This window comes from Dryobates pubescens, chromosome 32 (assembly GCF_014839835.1).
Source record: "Dryobates pubescens isolate bDryPub1 chromosome 32, bDryPub1.pri, whole genome shotgun sequence".
In the NCBI taxonomy this organism is placed as follows: Eukaryota; Metazoa; Chordata; class Aves; order Piciformes; family Picidae; genus Dryobates; species Dryobates pubescens.
This window is the reverse complement of record NC_071643.1, coordinates 5,936,297-5,957,395: the sequence shown is the minus strand read 5'-3', so window position 1 is coordinate 5,957,395 and position 21,099 is coordinate 5,936,297. Positions and strand designations below refer to the sequence as shown.

The 21,099-nt window shown below is 46.0% G+C and overlaps 4 protein-coding genes across 7 annotated transcripts in view; 2 read left to right on the top strand and 2 right to left on the bottom strand.

The window, feature by feature from the left end:
• Positions 1–1,136, top strand: part of CPB1 (carboxypeptidase B1) — a 28,804-nt gene extending 27,668 nt beyond the window's left edge. Inside the window, exon 11 of the mRNA XM_009910849.2 lies at positions 949–1,136. Coding sequence (XP_009909151.2) covers positions 949–1,136 — 188 coding nt within the window. The remainder of the gene's footprint in view (positions 1–948) is intronic.
• Positions 1–14,618, bottom strand: part of NCBP2 (nuclear cap binding protein subunit 2) — a 24,071-nt gene extending 9,453 nt beyond the window's left edge. For 2 of the 4 annotated variants that reach the window (XR_008462979.1, XR_008462980.1), the window contains exons 1-4: positions 14,525–14,618; positions 14,256–14,437; positions 13,358–13,496; positions 12,128–12,331 (exon numbers count right to left, since the gene is read on the bottom strand). Coding sequence is in view for 2 of the 4 variants with exons in the window: in XM_054175516.1 (XP_054031491.1) it covers positions 12,260–12,331; positions 13,358–13,496; positions 14,256–14,437; positions 14,525–14,605 (474 nt within the window). In the remaining 2 variants the exon portion in view is untranslated. Of the gene's footprint in view, positions 1–11,264; positions 12,332–13,357; positions 13,497–14,255; positions 14,438–14,524 lie in introns of those variants that run through there. The other 2 variants (XM_054175516.1, XM_054175517.1) reach the window with 2 other exon arrangements.
• Positions 14,619–14,721: 103 nt separating this feature from the next.
• NCBP2AS2 (NCBP2 antisense 2 (head to head)) lies at positions 14,722–16,146 on the top strand. The gene has a single exon (XM_054175518.1). The coding sequence runs from the start codon at positions 14,743–14,745 to the stop codon at positions 15,022–15,024; it is 282 nt and encodes a 93-aa protein (XP_054031493.1). The 5' UTR covers positions 14,722–14,742; the 3' UTR covers positions 15,025–16,146.
• Positions 16,147–16,894: 748 nt separating this feature from the next.
• PIGZ (phosphatidylinositol glycan anchor biosynthesis class Z) lies at positions 16,895–20,719 on the bottom strand. Its single transcript, XM_054175515.1, has 2 exons — positions 20,602–20,719; positions 16,895–19,917 (listed from the first exon to the last, which is right to left on the bottom strand). Exons 1-2 carry the CDS (start codon positions 20,717–20,719, stop codon positions 18,356–18,358), a joined length of 1,680 nt encoding a protein of 559 aa, XP_054031490.1. The 3' UTR covers positions 16,895–18,355.
• Between the last annotated feature and the right edge of the window lie 380 nt (positions 20,720–21,099).

Genomic DNA, 21,099 nt, shown 5'->3' with positions numbered 1-21,099 from the left:
GCATAGCATACATTCCTAAATCACACACAGGGATTTAAACATCAAAATCCCAACCTCAGATGGTCTGCATTTCCAGGATTTCCAAGACAAAGTGAAAAGCTGACCTGAATCCTAAAGAATGGCTTCAGCCACACTAGCAACACAGATAATTCTTTCTTTTGCTTGAGAAATGTGCTAGTTACAATGGCATTCTTTTGTCCTTCTTGGGAACTCAGCTGACAGGATATGGCCTTTACAGTGTCAAAAGCCAAGCTGAGGTTGCCAAATCTAGATTTCTGGAGCTTTAGTATCTCCTATACCTAAGATCTCTTAATTCCCTTAAATGTGGAAACTCTTTTCCCTATTTCTCTTTCCTTGAATAATTAAATGGGAAAAAATTTCAAACCTGGCTTCTCTCAATTTTCAGAATATTTAGAGAGACTTTTCCTCTCAACACTTTTTGGTGAAGCTTAGCAATTCTAGAGTCTCCTTCCTCAGTGAAAGAGACTGCCTTTGTTGTACCAAAGGCCTGGAAAGGAGGGGTGCCATTTGTCCAGAAGAAAAAAGGCAGAGCTGATATACCAGATCTGCAGTTCTGTATCAACCTCTAAATCTACCCAGTGAGAGGATGTTCCCTTCTGATACTAACGCTTTCTAAGCCCTATGCAAGCATGCCACTCTCCTGTTCCTTAGACATTCCTCCCACAGTCTCCCCACCATTTGGACCAAGAGGGAGCAGTTTAGCTTGTTTACATTTGCTTGCATGCATCAGCTGGGATGAAGCTCACAAATGGCCTAAAATCACAGAGGCTTTTCCATGAGCAGCAGAAACCAATCAGTTCCCTGAATATTCCTTTTTATCTGTCCTTTCTGCATATCTGGCTACGTGAAGTGACTCCAAAGCACATCACATTTCAAGACACAGCTACGCTTTCCCACTTCAGCTTTGTTCCATTTCTTTACCAACAGATCCTGCTGCAGGGGGCTCTGACGACTGGGCTTACAATCAAGGCATCAAGTACTCTTTCACCTTTGAGCTCAGAGACACTGGTAGATACGGTTTTGTTCTCCCTGAATCTCAGATAAAGCCAACCTGTGAAGAGACTTTACTTGCTGTTAAATATATTGCCAATTATGTCCTTGAGCACTTGTATTAGAATGGAGTTCTAAAACTTATTAAAGAAAGCTTTACTCAAAGATGTCCTCCTTTTTTTTTTTATTTCCCTAACAACTAAGTTTTAATTTCCCTTTACTTAATGTTTTCACCCATATCCTTTGTTATTACAGGTCAACAGAACCCCAAGTTTGTCAAGAGAAATGATACCTTTTTTAAGGAACCCGGTACAGTCAAGGGGTTCTAGAAAGAAAGAGCACTATAAGTTTAATCAACTTAAAGGTAAAGGTTGCCTTAATGCTTCAGATTATCTTTACACATAGCAGACAGAGCATTAGAGCTTAGACAGCCTGAATGCTAAGCAGGATGGCAACAGCTAGCTGATTCATATCAATGCACTTTCATCCACCCATTCATCGCCTTAATAGCAACAGTAACAAGGGAAAGGTCAAATCACCTCCTTCAAAACCAATGCAAACTGTGATGTACTCCAGCAATTTTCCTCAAAGCCCACTCTGGATCTGCCCATCACTGAAAACTAGTTTGGTCCAAGGTCACTGCTAGTCCAATCTGAACTCAGTGCTGCAGCTTAAAATTACTACTAGTTTTAAAGACCAAGACTTGATATAAACCATGCTATAAGCTACCCTGCATTTAAGGCTCTCACACTCACTGCAGCAGCATCTTTCAAAACATTCTGAGAGTCATGGTACTCCCTGGAGACCCACATGTTCCTGCTGTCCTGAGTGGAAGAATTGCTGTTTACAGTGAAGTCTGGTGATAAATGATGACTGTCTTTCATGAGAAGCTGTAGAGAATTATCCCCTCCCAATCAATTTTCTGTATAGGTAATGTGGGTTTGACTGGGTCAGAGTGAGTGAGAGTGATAAATAGCCACTCTGGACAGCTTTCTCTGGCAGCTGCAGAAAATGTGTTTGGCATTTATTAATGGTGTTTAGAGCTTGGCTAATATAGGGCACACTCCAGAGAAAGATGGGGAAAAGCCTTATGTCAACAGAGAACTTGGCTGATCTCCCTGCCATTGCTGGGAGCACCCAAGAGAAACTTACGTTGTTCATTGATGCTCCTGGAATTAGCACTATTTCTGGCAGGTCTCTACCTGATGCACTCAAAACAGCCCATGAAACACATCTCACAGAGAAAATTGTTCTCCCAAGATAATCACCAAATTCAGACCTCTCTCAAAAAAAACCCACCAAAAAAAAAACATGTTCTCTTTTGTCTCTTCTCTGGGGAGGGCAATAAAAAGGTTCAGTTTAAAACGACTCTCTCATTTACATGTACAGGAAAAAGAAAGGAACGCTTCCATTAGCACAATACAACTAACCCAGTAGCACTCAGATCAGACTAGTCCCCACATATGACTAATCCATCTGTTTTTGATCTCTGGAGAAACTGAACCCATGTGTGAAAGTAGCAGGTACCAGCAAAAAGACATGTCATTCTGGTTTGCAGCACAAGGCAGAGAAGGATCATCAACACTGCTAAAAACAGCACAGGATGCAAACAGAACACACCAGCCAGAGCCAAACCTGTCACAAAGGGCAAGAAAATAAATTACTCAGACTATAAAATATTTTGGCTCATTTTAATTAAGTATTAACAACCTACTCAGGGACTATACTGGCTGTAACTGTATTATTTGGGCAGACACCACAGGACTTACACTGCCTGCAAGGTGAATTGTGGGTACTCGGCACTATTCATTGGTAGGAAAGCTCTTTGTAGGTCTGCAGGCAACCAAACACACAGCTACAGATGCAGCTGAAGGGTAGGTCTCAGCATCCAAGCATCACAAAATGTCAAATCACAGCAAGGCAGTGATCTGCAGCTTTTCTGTGCCTTCTCCACAGAAGGGACTCACTGGCACCTCTGGTCAAAGTACATAGATACAAAGAAGAGCAGTCAAATATGGTAGATCATCCATGCAGCTTGAACACTGGAACAAGTTACCCAGAGGTGTTGTGGAGTCTGCATCCCTGGAGATAATAAAAAATTGACTGGACATGGCCCTGTAAAGTCTGCTTTGAGCAGGAGATTGAACTGGATGGTCTTGACCGGTCTCAGCCAACAACTGTTCTGTGATCCTGTAAAATTAATCTCTGCCTGATGCAGGTCAACCAGGGACCGAGAAGAACAATTTCAGCTTCTCCTATTTGATTTATACTGCTCCTTTAATTTAGATAAATAAAACCAAAGCATTCTACTTTCTTGGCTGAGATTCACAGCCAACTGCTGTCATCTTTCTCATATTAAGCTATTGTTTAGCTAAATACATTCAAAACAGTCACTTCATTTCAGTACTCTAAAACTAACAAGGATTTAAGAACTGATGAAGTGTTTTAAGGACAACATACTGTCCCTGTGCCAGGTCTCACAGGAGTGACATGGGAGATAACAGAACACTCATAAAAGAAATGTTCCTTCAGTACAGAGCACAGCTGCAAAGGCCCAAGGAGGACAGCACACTTATAGATTCTTGACTTGTTAACATGTAAAGCAGGTAAATGACACACAGAAATGAAGTACAGAAAGTCCCAGCAGTGGTGTGAGAGTTAAACACGTGCTTCTGGGGAAGGTATTTCCAAGTCTGTTCAAAGTTCTCAAGCAGCTGCTGACACATAGTGGTAACTGAGAGAAGGAAACTTTTGTTCTTAATGATCCAAGCTTTACTGCCTCAAAAACCGTGCTGGAAATTAAACCAATGCTTAGAATGCAGCCTGCTCTGAACCCAGCTCTGCTGACATATGGCCTCAGCATGCTTCTGGTCACTCTGAATTTTTCCAAGGCCAGATGTGGGCCATGCATTGCAGCACGTTGCCCCTGCAGTCAGAACAGCTAAATTACAACTGCATACAGGCTTTAACCATAAGAGAAGAGGAAAGAGTCAAATGCTGCTTTTGAGAGTGGAATTTACAGGAAGGATGTCAGGCTACTTGCAGTAAACTTTGCAACCACAGAAAACAGATAATTTGCCACCCATAAATAAATGGATACAGATTAGCCAAGAAATAGGGAAGTATTGCAAAACACCTACAACTTTTTCTTCAAATCTTTTTAAACAGAGCAGCCCAGTTTCCTGGCAAACCCAACAGTATTTAGGTAGTGCATTTAACAGAAGATCTGAGATGCTTAACTTGGGAGTTCTTCAAGCAAAGTATGAATCGCTTTTCTTTAATATAAAATCAACTCCCAACTTCCTGGCTTCATGAACAAAACCACAACGAGAATCAGCACAAAGATTGCAATGAAGAAATAAAGGAAACCGTTTCAGGAGTAATGGCTATCATCCCTGCAGGTCTCTGTGTGGCTGCAAACCTGAGAGGGAGGCCCCAGAGCACAGCTCAGCGTCACAACAGTCCATCAATTCAAGCCCAGAAGTGATACAGCTCAGAGTGTCTCTGCTTCTACCAGAGTTAGTCCATAATCCAATCAAGCTGCTACACAAATCAAGAGGTGCCAGTAAATTGTGAAAATTACAAACAGAACTCAAGGACAAAAATGCTGTGATGCAGCACTGCACTGCCATCACTGTTCACACGTATGTTGCATCACCGTCACCCATCAGCACGGTCCCTTCTATTTGCCACAGCAAAGGTGCAAAATGTAGCTGTAAACCCAAAGCCTGCTTTTCATGGATATTTTCATGTCCCTCTCCATGGGATTTGCATGCCTAAAGATAATAACCTCACACACATCAAGTTTTAGACGTTCAAGTGCTCAACACAGCAGAAATATTCTGATGGGCAGGTTTACAGTACATTCAAATGCAGAAACTGAGATCCTGTTCTCTTTAAAAAGTCTCCCTTGCCTATGACAGCAGATAATCTGTTCACCCATTCTCTTCCCAGATGTAGGCAGAGTAAAGCCACCAAAGTCAGTGAATTCACTCTTCATCCTTGTGGTATATTCAACTAATGAGCTCAGGCCTATTGAAATCAAGTTATTTAACTCAAAAACTAAACTGTGAATAGTGCTAAACCTGGAATTTCACTGAGGGCTTTTAATGTTATTTGTCTCGTAGCCTCTATTAATTCTCCAAGGATTTTTTAAATGGACTCAGCAACTGAATGACTGAAGGCTTCAAAAGAGGATGTTCATTTCATACAGGTTTTCAGACAACTATTCTTATGTTTTCCTCCACAAGTGGAAGTGCTGTTCATGACCTGAAGGCTTTCTTTAAGGATCATAAATAGCACATTCCCTATTCAAATGGAACTAGGGCTCCTAATGACACAAGGGTGTTTTATACCTTCCCTCTTTCAATAGGAACCTTTGACTCATGTCTGAAAAGCACCAATATATTCCTTGTAACTGTGGAATACCTTTCCTCCATTTAAAAAGAAGGTAGAATAGGAAGCTATGGCTTGTGTCTAGCTTTTGTCATCATAATTCCTTTGCAGTTTTAGTCTCTCACGTCTCTACTGTAAGTTATACAGCCACTGACAGCAGTTGTGGCAACAACATATTCAACAATACAAAAAGGTTTAGAAAGGATGGAATATCTTAAAGGGTTCTTAACACAAAATTAATTTTGATCACAAGCCTTCTAAATCAATTATATCTCAAGACAAAAAAAACCCCAAACAACACAACACAAAGGAAATTAAACCTTGCTTCTAAAAAAAGCCCTATTACACTACACTTACACTGGACTTTGTTCAGTCACCTGTGCATTTTGGAAGTCCTAGGGTTGTAAGGATATGCAGCTAAGAGAGAACTTCATTGTCAAATTGCATAGCCCAAGTATAAACTTCTGGCCAACAGTGGGTGAGTCATTATTGAGAGGCAATTTTGAATTCTGTGCTCATTAAAATATCCCTTTAAATGTATTAAAACCTAAAGTACCAAAAAAATGAAATAAAGATTCTAGCACTCTAGCTTAAGCCCAGGCTAAACTCTGTGTGGTTGCAGCTGTACACCTGTGTAGAACATACTCTCCTAGACTTAACAGCTGTAATAAAACTCCCTTCCTGATCAGGGGAGGCACCTGCCACAACCATTAAAAAGGGAAAACCACAGGCTTTGCTCTTGTGCAGGGAAAAGCACTCTGACCTTCTACACAGAAGGCAGCCACAGTGCAGCTGTCTCCATGCTCTGGAGCCTTTACCAGATACAACAGACTGTCCTTCAGCAAGTGGGATAGACATGTCCTGCCAACATCCACTCCAAATATGCTCTCTACAGCCCTGCCTATCAAACTCTACAATCTGAGAGTCCATCACAATATGGCACTTCAAGCACACAGCTTTGTTTGATAGGTCTCTCTCTGACCAGCTACAGGTCTGAGAAGTTCATTACCTTCACATTTGTCTGAAGTTGGAGCCCTGTCTCATTCTTCCCTAGAAAGAGATTACAATTACTTAGTTCTCAGTTTTATTCATCTCTCTAGCGACAACAGCAAATGTGTTCTGCCTGCTGAGGCATGCACCTCTCAGAGTACTCCAGCCTGTCTAGCTCTACTGGACAGACAATTCACAGAGCACAAGGAGAAACAGCACCACTTGCTCACATATGTCCAAGTGATTTTGTTTTCTAATCAATCACAATAAACTCACTCTCATGTCAGTTCAATTAAAGATCTTCAGGGGAAAGTACATGACCATATACAGAATCAACACTGCATCTGGGGACAGCTGATGGACACCATGCATTTACTCAGGCTGCTGGGCCTCTTTTAATGTTTTATTAAGTCTACCTTGGTGACCATCTTGTGTCTAGAATCCAAATTACTGGATTAGCACAGATCAGATGGAATCTTCCCTCACTGTCCGCACCCTGCCAGCTTCTGCAGCCTCCTGTAGCAAGGTCCTTCCCTATTAAATTCTGTAGACTAATTAATATTTGTTGGCCCTCACAGGCCTGGATTCTGAGTAAAACGCTGCCCTGCCACTGATCTTGTAGACTTAGCCTGAGGGATTTTGAATCTCCCCTACCAAAATGCTGGAGTTACTTTTTGTGACACAGCTCTCCTCAGCCTCCCTGACTCCATTTGAGATACAACTCAGGAGTCAATCCTGCTTCCCCATGACCTGTCAAGAATTCTGCTGGCATGTTAGCACTTCACATCTCCAGTTTATGGAGAAATGTTAGAGTTCATTAAAGCACATTTGGTACTTCAGCACTGTGCACACAGAGCCTATCGAACTCAATGGGAGATAAAACCAAGTTCCTGACAGGACTGTACTCTACAATTCATCAAAAAGGTCACTGTGACTCAACATGTGTGTGAGAGTTCTGGGTAACTTCATATTCTCTGCTGAGTTTCCCTCTGACAAGCTTAGACAACACCAAATGCCTTCTCTTTACAGTTGTGAGGGGTGGAACCATGCAAGGTTGCTGCTTGAAGGCTTTTTTCAAGCTAACATGTAGATTTCAGAGATGAAACTCAGGGAATTTGAAGGCAGAAGCAGAAATGCTTTGGGATGTTTTGGGATGTAGTGGGGAAAAGTCCATTCTAGCTCCTAGAAATGCATTTCTCCTTTTACTGGAGTAAATTCAGAGGGGGGAAAAAAATAACAGTTACAAAAGCCAAACCACAAACCAGTCCTTTGCCAGCAAGCACAATCGTGGTTACTACATAGAGAACCTTCCAGTGCATAAGAGTTAGGAGGCACACTACCTCAGCAACCTTAAGGCACTTCCACATTTACTGCTTCAGGGTATGCAAATAGTCACTAGCCACTTTTGTTTTAAGCAGAATTCTAATATTAAAGAGTTTCTCCAAGGAACAGAGACACTGCATTAGCTGCATGGTGAAGAGAGATGCTTTCAGAACACACAGTTCCAGAGCAATGGCTTGACTTAGCTGATTGCGAGGCCTCCCAGAGCACGCTCATCTTGAAGCGAGACACTGGCTTCTCATGACATCTTGTGGCAGTGTGACAAGCTGACAAGGGTTTTGTTTCCACTAAAAGTCATTTCAGACGTTGCAAAACAGTGCTCTGTCAGAAAACCAAACACACCCCCCAAAGCAACAACTTGCAATCCCCTAAGGAAGCTTTTAAGTCACAGAAAGTCCCCATTAAAAATATGTAAAGATATCAAGTACAAAATATTAAGTCAGAAAACCGAAACAAGTTGATTTTCAACCAATTTTAACTGCATGTGAGCTAGAGATCAAGAATAGTGTGGCCAGCAGGAGCAGGGAGGTCATTGTGCCCTGTACGCTGCACTGGTTAGGCCGCACCTTGAGTCCTGTGTCCAGCTCTGGGCCCCTCAGTTTAAGAAGGACATTGAGACTCTTGAATGTGTCCAGAGAAGGGCAACAAGGCTGGGGAGAGGCCTTGAGCACAGCCCTGTGAGGAGAGGCTGAGGGAGCTGGGGTTGTTTAGCCTGGAGAAGAGGAGGCTCAGGGGAGACCTCATTGCCCTCTACAACTGCCTGAAGGGAGGTTGTAGCCAGGAGGGGCTTGGTCTCTTCTCCCAGGCAACTGGCACCAGAACAAGGGGACAGAGTCTCAAGCTGCACCAGGGGAAGTTCAGGCTGGAGGTGAGGAGAAGTTCTTCACAGAGAGTTGTTAGCCGTTGGAATGTGCTGCCCAGGGAGGTGGTGGAGTCGCCATCCCCAGAGGTGTTCAAGAGGGGTTTGGATGTGGCACTTGGTGCCATGGTTTAGTAGTCATGAGGTCTGTGGTGACAGGTTGGACTTGATGATCTTTGAGGTCTTTTCCAACCTTGTTGATTCTATGACTCTATGTCACGCCCATGAAATACTTCAAGGAAATCAAGGGGAGCTCTGCTAAGAAAGAGATGCAGCCGACTGCCCAGCTGAAGCTGCTGCATGAATACACACAGTATGGGCAACAAACAGGAGGAGCTGGAAGCTATTGTGCAGCTAGAAAATGATGACCTGGTAGCTGTCACTGTGATTTGGTGGGGTGAATCCTATGACTGGACTGAAGCTACTAGACTATTCGAGAAGGGACAAGTGAGGAAGAAGGGGTGGAGGTGTTGCCCTCTATGTCAGAAAAAGGATACTGTGAGGAACTGTCCCTGAAGAAGAGTCATGAACAGGCTGAAAGGTTATGGATAAGAATTAGACACAAAGGCAACAAAGGGAACCTTGCAGCTGGTATCAACTACAGGCCACCAGATCAAGGGAAGCCAACTCATGAAGCCTTCCTACTCCAACTACAGGAGGCTTCGTGCTTGCAGGCTCTTCTCCTGATGGGAACTTCAACTATCCCTAAGCAATCTCATCTAGTGGAGAATGTCCCTGCTGCAGGGGGGAGTTGGACTAGATGACCTTTGGAGGTCCCTTCCAACCCAGCCCATTCTATGATGAACAAGTACTTAGAAAAGCTAATACAGAGCTTATATACACTTTCATAGAAGTTTAATCATCATACACTGGCATGTCAAAAGACCACTGGACAAGCCATTCTCCCAAGAGAACCTAAACACAACACTGGCACATGAGAGGGCTAAAGAAGCCTCCCAGTGAAGTTTTAAAGACTTTCATTGAGCTGCTTTTGTTAAGCACTGGCTTCAGCAGAGCCTTGCCAGATTTCAGTTAGGGAAGGCAAAAGTCAAACCATGTTCAATTAATTTCCTCTCCATGTACTTTTGAGATACTCAGAATTCACATGATACAATCTGTGCTTTAAGTCCCTTCTGACTGCAACTTCTCTCAAAATAGAAAAATCTCACTTCAAAAAAAGCAACAACAACTAGCCAACAAACAAAAAACCAGACAAAAACCTTTCCATACACAGACACACATGCAGCAAAAGACAGTGATGGTTTAGAGAAACAAAAACTGTTACCACCTCCTTTCTATTTGACTGTCTCGTAACACTTAAGAGAAATGAGGTTTCCATTAAGCACCCCTTGAAAACTAGTTACACACCAAGGACTTTCACATCCACTTCGGTACCAGTTAAGAAGTTAATGTTCTGTAACCCAAAATGTAAGAGTAAAGAAGATAAACCAAACATCTTTCAGCATCCAGTTAAGAACTGAACAAGCCTGATGAGGCTGTGTCTGGAATATTGTGTCCAGTTCTGGGCCTCTCAGTTCAAGGGCAGGGAACTGCTTGAGAGTCCAGCACAGAGCCGCTAAGATGATGGAGTAGAACACCTTCCTTATGAGGAAAGGCTGAGGGAGCTGGGGTCCTTTAGTTTGAAGAGCAGACAGAGGGGTGGCCTCATTCATGTTTAGAAAGATGTGAAGGGCAGTGTCAGGAGGACAGAGCCAGGCTCTCACAAAGACAGGACAAGTGGCAGTATATGTAAGCTGGTGCAGAGGAGGTTCCATGTAAACATAAGGAAAAACTTTTTCATTGTGAAGGTGACAGAGCCCTGGAGCAGGCTGCCCAGAGAGGTTGTGGAGTCTCCTTCTCCGAAGGTATTCAAAACCCACCTGGATGTGTTCCTGTGTGACCTACTCTAGGTGATCCTGCCCTGGCAGAGGGGTTGGACTGGATGATCTTTCGAGGTCCCTTATGTTGATGGAATATTCACTGTCACCACTTCACAAGACACTCAAGCAAAGGATGTGGACAGGAGCCTGCAGAGCACTCCTTTCTATCACTGATTCCATTAATAATGACTACCAACAGATTTTCATGTTGCAGCTTTATTTTAAAGTGACTTAAGAGTTTTGGCAATTCCTTTTTTTCATACAAAATTAATACAATGAAAAATAAACTTCAGAGGTTTCCTAGAGCAGATTACAGGCTGTAAGCTCATCATCAAATGTACTCTATTAAAAAAAAAAGGTAACTTTGTTCAAGGTCTTGTTTGTGGTCCTGAAAATCTAGTTTTACTCTGTGTGCCAATGAAAGCCAAAGCCCTCCCAAAACTTCCTACATCAGCAAAGTCCTCTTGCAGTTGTGCTATCCCAGTGTATTTGCAATGTACAGTAACAGTTATGACTAACTGCACACAAGAAACAGAGATTTCCAACAGTATCTTTAGTGAATAAAGATTAACTCTGACACACCTGGTACATGTAAGGTTTTAAAGGAACCATAGATAAAAGGCTGTTTGAACAACGGTTCACCAACTGCCATTTCCAAAGGACTCAGAAGTCCATTTATAGAATACTCCCAAGTTCTGGAACAGATCCCCTAAAACTTTCAGCAGGTCAAGTTCAGATTGTGAGAGCACCCATTTTTTTGACTCTTCTCATGTCTGCAGCGTATCAAAATGCCATCATGTAACAGAGAGTAAATAATAATCTCTATGTGGAAAGTAAGGCTCCCCCCAAAAGTCCCATTTTATTTTTACCTTTGTCTGAAATCAAATCTCTCAGAGAAACTTTGAGAATCAACTTTCTTACTATGCACAATTCATCAGGTATCCTCTTTGTAGGGCTAACTATAGAACCCGTGCCGTTTTTGTATGCACAGGAAATACACTGTTCCTCAAATACCAAGGCTGTAGAGAACTACCAAATAGAAGCAAAATACTTCTACTCCCAACTGTGAAAAGAACTGCTCCTGTATTTCTTGTATTTGCTGCTCTCTATAGCCCACAAAGCAAAATGGTTCTGAATCATGCAACGTTGTGCAATCACAACGTAATGCAAAGGATTCTCTGCTGATCTCTGCTAGGCCTGCTTCTCACCTCATGATTCCTGGGCTCAATCTGGTTTAGTGTGGCTATTCATGTAGGTGTGCTATGGGCAGCATCAGTGGAAAAGGATGCTAATCCCAGAAAATCTGCCAGAGACTTCAAGTCACTGGAACAATTGCCTAGAAATCCCACTTCCTTTTCAGGCTCTGCCTTTTTCTTTCATCTCTGAAACATACAGCAAACCTCCTTTACTGCGGCTCCCCACCCTGTACTACCAATGTAAACAAAATCCAGTGTTAGAACAATCAAGTTTTGCCAGTGAAACAAAGCACCATGTCCTTAAACCTTGGTAGGGTTCAGTAGTTACAGCAGCATTTAGAGACCAAAGCCTCACACTCACTATTGTGCATAACCTTGCCCCCAGGTCCTCTGTATTAATGTGCTCTGCAATGCTTTGGATCCTGGTATTAGAGCAGAACAAATACTCAACGTACCGTGCGATCACAGGAACAAGGAGAGTAGTTTCTGTGAATCTGCAGCTACATAAATTTGTTTCCAACAGAACTATTTTGTGCCTTTACAATGCAGATTGGGCTCTCCTGTAAGGCTGATGAGTCATTTGCCATTCACTGGCACTGAACAGTTTTGCCATAGCCACCTCTTCCAGCATCATAGTCTTGCCGATACTCGTCTCGGACCTTATGAAGGAGGAGAAAAGGGGAAGTCCAGTAAAGACAAATAGTTTGTCAAAAACTATTGCATGATCAGAACATAGTCAAACTCAGTTCACAGCACATCAATGGTAACAAGGAGCTGTCTGACCAAAAAGAAGACAATGTGCATCATGCAGAGGCCCAGAATACAGCAGAAAGTAACTTCCTTCATTAATTATGTCCAGGGGAACTCTTTTAAATCAGGACACACTGGAATGTGTCCAAAGAAGGGCCACAAGGCTGATTAGAGAGCTGGAGCACCTCTCCTATGGAGACAGACTGAGACAGTTAGGGCTATTCAGTCTGGAAAAGAGAAAGCTCCCAAGAAGCCTTATTGTGGCCTTCCAGTATCTGAAGGAGGCCTACAAGAAAGCCAAGGAGGGACTTTTTAGGGTGTTGGGTAGTGATAGGACTGGGGGGAATAGAGCAAAACTAGAAATAGGTAGATTCAGATTGGACGTTAGGAAGTTCTTCCCCATGAGGGTGGTGAGACACTGGAACAGGTTGCCCAGGGAGGTGGTGGAAGCCTCATCCCTGGAGGTTCTTAAGGCCAGGCTGGATGTGGCTCTGAGCAACCTGATCTAGCAAGGCAGGGGCGGTAGAACTGGATGATCCTTGAGGTCCCTTCCAATTCTGACTCTACAACAGCCAAGGCAAGGATGGCTAGCCTCATGCTGCAACAGTAAAAGCATCTGCAGCCTGATCAGCTTTGGGTAAGCTAGGTGGCATCCTTTATGTTCTTGGCAGCCTTATGTTTTCCAGGCTTATTTATTAGCATCATCTCCCCAAGCAGCTAAGAGGTTTCTGAAAGGGCTTTCAATGCAATACATGACACACATTCTTAGAGGATAACACCATCATGAAGAGACATTACAGACTGACACATATCGCTATCTTAAACAATAGTTCTGAAGCTGCTATTTCTGAAGTTGTCCTGAGTGTGTTCACTCAAACAGAAGTAATTTGGCAAAATGACCAGTCCCTTCAAAACTAGACTGTACAACAACCTACCTGGCCCCCTGATCTTCCACGACCATATTGTCTACCCTCCTTAAATCCTGCATCCCAGTCTGTCCTTATGATCCTATCATCGAGCCTGGTTCCATTGATGTACCGCATTGCGTTTTCTGCGTCTCCTCTTGCATAATACCTTACTCACAAGTTAATGAAACAAAAAAGGGCTTCTATTTGCAACACAAGGTAAAAGGAACAACATCAAATGGGCTACAAACACAAGGATTTGTTTGAATTAAGCTCCTGCTCCACTACTTTTCAAAGCAACTGCTTTCATGAAGGTATGTGGGCTGAGAAGACTGCTAGTGAAACGGAGCAATATGCAGGAATTCAAGCAATTAAAAATACAGATATTAGGAAAGCTTCTTTAAGTACCCTCACCCTTAGGATTGTAAAGCTCTTATATTACTAAAAAGAAGCATGAGAACCCCCATGCATGCTCTCTTTATGCTGCAAACTTTTCAATGAGTTAGTTCACTGGAAAAAGCAAGTGAATATTTCTCGGAATTTAGCATATAATAAAGCCAACACATGACAGGGAGAGCAAGTTACCAACGGTAAATTCATGCATATGGTTGTATGAAAAACGCCTCTCTACTGCAGCACAAAGCCGTCCACTGCAGACACCACCTAGCTAAAAAGTATCTGGCTTAAAGTATCAGAGTGAAAGCAAGTTAGCAACCTTCACTCGACGTGCAGTATGGTCAGCCCTCCCTCACCCCGGACTCCCGCAGACACTTCGGCAGCCGAAGAGTTTTGTCCTTGCATAATTTCCCCGTGACTCAGAGCCAGCACCTCAGTTCACCCACGCTCCTGCCCACCGGTGAGGCGGCCTGCTCCCTCCGCCTGGATCGGGCGGTGGCAGGGCAGCAGGGCCAGGCCCGTAGAAGGATACTCCACGAAACAGAAGCCGCAGGCGGTTTTCTTCACTTTGTCCAGCCCCATAATGACCTTCTTGATGTCGCCGCTCTTGCCGAAGAGCTCGTGGATCTGCTCCTCTGTGGTGTAGAACGAAAGGTTCCCCACGTACAGCGTGCAGCTCTTCCTAAGCAGTCGCTCCTGGTCGTACCGCGTCCCCTGAGCCGCAAAGACAGCGTTACCTCACGACGGGACCCCGACAGCCCGCGCGGCCCCCGCTAGCTGCGGCGGTGGCGCCTCACTCACCCGGAAGTGCTGGTCCCGGTACTGGCTGAGGTCAACGTAGGAGTCGCTGCGCAGGATGCTGAGCGTGCCGGTGGAACACATGGCCACCCCTCGGCGGCGCGGCTGCCGGTCCCACGGCGGGCCCGATCTGCGCACGCCGGCGGCCAGCCAATGGCGAGCCGGGTCCCTGCTCTCGCGAGAGCGGGGGTGGCAGCGGCTCTCGCGAGAGCAGGCGCAGGATGGTGCTGCGCCGGGTGCTGTCGGCGCTGCTCAGCAACCCGCGCCTGATCGAGAAGCTCTCCGAGTCGCGGCCCATCCGCGCCGCCGCTCGCCTCGCCGCCACCGGCATCATCCGCGGGCAGCTCGGCGCCCGCCAGGCGGCCCAGGACCTGGGTCCCCGGCTGTTCCGCCTGCGCGACGCCTTCCTCGGGCAGCTCAAGGACGGCGCCCGGGCGCGGGGCTGGCCGCGGCCCCCCTGGCGCTGGCCGGGCCGAGGCGGCCGCCCCGGGGCAGCACCCTGACCGCCGTGCCGAGGAGGAAGCAGCTGCCGAGCCGCAGCCGGCGCAAAGAACCCGCCAGAGACGCGGAGGAAACCGCGACCGCTTTCCTGTGCCAAGCCCTGGGAAACGAGTGCATTAGAGACGACGGTTGAAGGGGTCCGCGGCCTTGCTAACGGGCTCCTGGGTGACAGCCGAACCACAGCAGCCTTCTCCTGAACCGGCGGTAGTGGCGGGCGCCGTCAGCTGCGGGGGACCTCACCGTTACCCGGCCTGCCTGCGCTGCTCTTCCATAGCCTAAAGCCAGGAGCGGTTCCCGAGCCCAAGCACGAACACGTGAAGCATGCTGCTTGTTGGTATGACGGATTTTCATTTCAAAGCCAGTTTGCACTTTCCACAGTACTCAGTAACAGGCAGACTCACATTAAACATTGTCCGGAATGCTGTCAAACTTGTCACTTCTAAGTGCTTGGCAAGAAACTTGAAATAAAAACAAATGTCTCACTGGAGACTTAACAGTTTCTGTCTATACAACAGTAACATTGTACGTTTAATACAACTCTGATGCAAAAAGAGCTCTTAACTGTTGATGATGAGGGATAGGATAACTGCCTATTTCACAGGTAGGTAAAAGAGATGCAGTAGCTCTCCTAAAAGCACACCTAAAGTCAATGGTAGGAAGAAGGGTTGAGTGGGACAAATAAATGACCAAAACAACCATCTTAACTGTACATACAGGAAAGGATGTGTCCTTCACAAGTGATACACTGAGATGACTTACTTAAGTTCCATCTAACAATACATATGAGACTAAACATACCATTATGTACTTCAGTTAGTTAAATGCTTAGTTAACTGGGGAGGATGGTTTTCATTCTTGGTATCACCCCAGGGGAGAAGAACCTTGCATGTTACCTGAAGTAAAATTTCCAGCACTTCTGGTAAAATTAAACCTTCCACCAACAAAGACTTCGGTGTGCATGGATGGAAAAAATAGATCTATGATGTAAATTATACAAGTCTAGCTGGTAAGAGCAGTGTCTTTTCAGTCTGAGTTAGTGTTGGTAGTCCAGTTTCTCTTCCTGGCTCTGTCATATCTTTGAAGAGATTCAAGGTCTACCCCTCTAAGATTGTGTAGTGGGTTGAAGGCAGACCCCCTCCCCACCACGGGCAAAAAATAACAACTCAGACAAACGGGTTGCAAAAGTGGTGGAAAGTTTAAATGGAAAGCAGTGAGTGTGTACAGAGAGCCAGAAGCACAGTGACAAAAGAAATCCCAAAGCAGACCCAGGAACATCCCATCCCCACCTGAGGGTACACCCAAGACCCCCAGGGCTCCTTCTTCCCCGCCCCCCCCCACTAGGCTAATCTCAGCTGGCCAGATCTGAGACTGGCCAGATCTGAGACTGCCCATCCCACTGTGGCCTTGGGCCTAGCCAGGCCCATGGCCAGGAGACATCTCCCCCAGTTACTGGGTGACGACTAGGAAAGACAGAGGAAGTGCCAGACCCCACACTGGATCTTACAGTGGTGCAAAGAATTATGGTAGGAAATACCTAATTTCCTGTGTCTACCCCTCTGGGCTGGACTTCTGGACACAGGAAGTAAACAGAGCAGGGGGCACCCAGCCCAAACTGCAACAGATTGACAGATGACCATTGCTATGAAAAGAACTTTCAAAACTTCAGCTGTTTTAGTAAAGCTGAAAACAGTAAGCAGGACATGAAGTACCAGCTGTGGCACATGGCTGTCATGCCAGTGTAAGAGAGCACAACCAAAATTAACTTGGAAAATAGGTTTGCTGACATAGTGCATTTGTAACTACTTCCACTGTTGTGAGTCAGCATTACAAACATGTGCACTCCTTTCTCCCCCTACTCCCCACCCCCCCCCCCCAACATGCACCTTTAATTTACAGGCTTGTCAATGATTAGGGATGAAGGATGTGAGATGAACATGAAGGAGAGACAACACAAAAAGAGAGCAAGAGTTCTGTTCCTTAAAAATCCAGAGCCTAGTTTGAAAGATGAGGGCAGATCCTTCCAACAGGTTGTTCCTAGCCTCCCTTCAGAGCCTGGCAGCAACTTACACCATTCTTATCTGTGTTAACAAACTGCCTCATAAGACCTCGTGTAAAGTTGTGAGGGGGAAAGAACTGCAAAAAGGATTACTGCCTTTCTAAGCAAAAGAATTTCAAGTGCCAGGATTCATTGTATAGAGGGGCTTGACATACAATGCATGTGCCAAATTAGCACCTCCAGCTGTTTTGAATCCAGAAGTCCAAGCAGGCAAACCCAAAAATTGTTAGTTGTGCTATAAGCATACAAGAGCAAGTGAGTTCTGTATATGAGCTTAAACATCATTCTTAGCTGAAGGTCAGGGTAATTTGTATCACACTTTAAGGTCAGGCTGCTCTCCAATAGAGAGCCAGGATGCAAGCTGTCATTCTCACTAAGCTGATTTACTGGGGAGTGGTTACTGAAAAGGGGGGCACAGGGGATGCAGCTCCACCCTCTGATCCTCACATGCTCCCCTAGATCTCTAACCCTATGGTGAGGCTGTTCAGAGATCCATCTGGTCAAATGTAACCAAAGGATCAGATCCCTATGAGTTCCCTGCTTGCTGTCTGTGCAGCTCCTTGAACGAGGAGCTAAATGATAAATATGTCTAATGCCCTCAAAACACAACATTCTCAAGCTCCTCTTGTAATACACGTGTGACACATCCTCAGGAAGGGAGCTGCTGTGATAAAAGCTAAACAGGCAAAGCTTGGATTTTAGGATTTAGCAGAAGTACTTATGCTGAAGCATCTTCTGTGTCCTAAATCAGATTCTGTCAGATCAGTGCTGGGGATTTTTCAAGACACAGCCACCCAACACAAAATCACAGTGCTGGTGCCTGCATTGTGCCTGCAGTCCGGCCTAATGACTGAGAGATGGCTCTGTATTTTTAAGAGCATAAAATAAAGCATTGAGTGAGATGAGCTTTTGTCTAGTCCTGTAACTTCACTCAGGCACCTGCATTAATGCCTCCTATCAGCAAACACAAAATCCACAACAATTTCAAGAGGCTAAGAACTTTCAACAACAGATGAGCTAAAATGGGACCCAATTTCATCCTCTCATCAGGCAAATGACAAAGGTTGTATTAAAGACATCAGATTTTAAGCAGGTTCTCTGCAGAACTGGCTCTACTGGATGAGTGTAAGGTCATAAAGAGAGGGAATAAGGAAACTCAGAGGAGCTCCCAGTGCCACTGCTTGTGCTGAAGTTGGGTCTGTGAAGAAGGTGGTCTTGCAGCACCTTTGGGCAGCACCCAGGTGAAGTGAAAAACAAAGCCACCGTTCTCCTAAAGCCTAAAGGCTGTTGTGATTTCTGTCTAGCTGAAGGATGTATAGTCCTAACTGACTTCTCCAGTTCCCACTGAATAGCAAGGATATTTGTGGTGGGTCTTCCATTGATAAGTGTGGAAATAGCAAAGTCTCGTTCTTGACTGAAACATCACATTCTGTAAGTGTGGCTCTGACCGTACCGGGAATGATGACAAAAACATCACAGTCATTGCAGGTAAAATTGTTTGCTTGCTGCTCTACTGTCTGGCAGAGGGTTTCTTCTGCAGATCCAGCCATATCAATGACTTCTATATATGTGTCTCTCTTCTTGATATTAAGCAGAGACCTAGGAGGCATGTAGGTGTGAGCAAAGAGTAGAGTATAGTGTCTTGGATGGTTTGAGGACTCTGGAGAATGCACGAGTTGCTCCAGGTGAAACAAACATGGAATCAGTCCTCCCTGGTGTAAGCACCCAAACAAAAAAGCCCCAAGAACATTGAAAATAACAATGACATGTTTCCACTTCACAGCTCTGTTCTGTGACGTGCTGAACAAGACCAATGGCAAGATGAGAGGAATGAGAAAGCGAGGTTCTTGGTGGCTGAACAGGGAGAGAAATGCCAAAGGAACAAAATAAAAGAGCAGTAATGTTGGATTGCCCTCAGAAAGCACCAACAGCCCAGATGACCCCTGGCAATGTGATCTGGCCCATAGTAAATGCTGGATAGATTTCTTTAATGTTTTAAAACCAGCACCAATGGCCAGAATATGTAAGATCCCAAAGAGCATGACTCCATTGACTGCAAAATGCGTGACTCGTGGGTGACTTCCATGCAGAGCAAGATTATAAGGATTAAGATTATAGCTGATAAAATTGAAAGGGGTTACTATAGTTTTCTCACTTAACTGACCTAGCACATCAAACAGGCTGCCCTTGCCAGTGCTGGAGAGATTGTCTAAGCCCATGGAAGTAAAGTACAAGGTGTCGGCTGTGATAAAAACAACGGCAGTAAAACATGCACATAGGACAAGCTTCAACAAGTGGTTTATGACAGTTTTAATGCTCTGTTGAGAGGCAACAATTAAACCTGCCCAGTAAAGCAGGGGCATTAGAGCAAATGCCAGAAAGGTTGGCCTGTTGAAAAACCCAGCGGTCGTTATCACACCTATAAGAGGGCCGCTTGTAGGCGCCGCTAAGGTGCCATCGGACTTCCTTGAGGAAACCAATACCATCAGAATGGCAAAGAGAAGTCCTTCAAGTGTGTTGGTAAAGGTTCTTGTATAGAACACCAGAGTGACGTACGATCCAGCAAGAAGCAGCAGCGCTTTCCATGGATCCGCTTCCCAGGAAGGCGCTAAGCGGTAAGCACTGTAGTCAAGTATGAAAGAAGAGACTGTAAAGAGAAGGCGAGGCGATACCAGAAGGGTGTAGCTGTTGATGCAACTTGAACATAAGTCCAGCTGCTGCAAAGATTTGATCACCCAGTAGGCAACTCCAGATGTCATTAATGGGAAGACAACTGTTCTGCAAGGAGAGGTGGAAAGGAATTCCCAAGGATAATAGACTTGCAGATTTAAAATATCTCCTATAAAGGAAGAAAAAAAAAAATACACACATAATGTATTTTTTTTAGGGATATGTGTTAGTGTAAGAGGCATGAAGATGCAGAGCAGAGCAATCCCTAAAACGTTGAAGCTGGTGTCGACTTTTTTTAGGAGTACACTATTATTTTTTAGCAAAATGTCAAAAGGAAAAGTAAACCAAAAAGCAAGCAAACAAAACCCACACCGAACAGAAAGCCCCCAAGCGAACAAAAACCCCAACTCCGATAGGGGTGCGTGGTTCCAGGCGCCACTGCTGTGGACAGCACGGCAGAAACAGCCACCATGAAGTGCCGACCCGCACCTGCCCTGCTTGCAGGAGGCGCTAAGGAAAGGGGCGCGGGGCGCACGCTGCTGGGGCCGCGTTCCTGCGGGGAACAGCCGCTCGCCAGCCACCGCGCAGGCGGTGCGGGACAGGTACGCGCCTACACGGTGCGCGGCGAGGCGTGATCCCCGCGGATCCCGCGCTGCGGGGCTGCAAGGGAACACGCACCCGCGGTGTCTCTCCGCGCTGGGCGGACGGGAGCGGCGGGACTGCCCCGGCACCTTCGCCCGCCTCAGGGCGCGCTCCCGCCGCTCCTCCTCTGAGGGGTCGCGGTCGCGATCCAGTGCCCCTCCGCGTCGGGTCGCCTCAGCCCCGCCCCTCCCGACGGCGCCCAGCATCTTACCTGCCATAACCTCGGGCGACTGGAAGAATTCGTCGGGGTGCAGGTAGCCGGCCTGCGGCAGCAGGCACCAGCCCGCCCGCAGCGCGGCCAGCAGCGCCCACAGCCCCTTGGCCCACATGCCGATGCCAGCGCCTGCACCGGCTCGCGCCGGCACGGGCTCCCGCCCGCACCACACCGCCAGGGGGCGCGCTCCCGCCGGCCGCGGAGCCGCAGTGAGAGCCCGGCGCGCATGCGCAGCGCCCTTCGCGCCGCGGCACTGACCGCCGCCTGCCAGTCCCACGCTGCCTGGCCCCGCCGCCCGGGGCAGCGCTCGACAGCTGAATTCAGTACACCTCAAACGCCCATTATCTCGTCACTGCCTAAAAACCCCCAAGAGACAGGGAAACAATAGCAACCGCGTGGTCGACAACTGCGGGTTGGGGGCAGGGGCACTGCTGCTGCAGACAGCGCAAGCCTGAAGCGAAGGAGCAGGAGACCACCTCGTGTCTCTCGCCCTCC

What these genes read in the sequence shown, in the direction of transcription:
- NCBP2AS2 (XM_054175518.1), top strand. Translation starts at nt 14,743, where the DNA reads ATGGTGCTGCGCCGGGTGCTGTCGGCGCTGCTCAGCAACCCGCGCCTG.
- PIGZ (XM_054175515.1), bottom strand. Translation starts at nt 20,719, where the DNA reads ATGTGGGCCAAGGGGCTGTGGGCGCTGCTGGCCGCGCTGCGGGCGGGC. An exon ending in GTCGCCCGAGGTTATGGCAG is followed by an intron (nt 19,918 to 20,601) that starts GTAAGATGCTGG and finishes CTTCCTTTATAG; the next exon opens with GAGATATTTTAAATCTGCAA.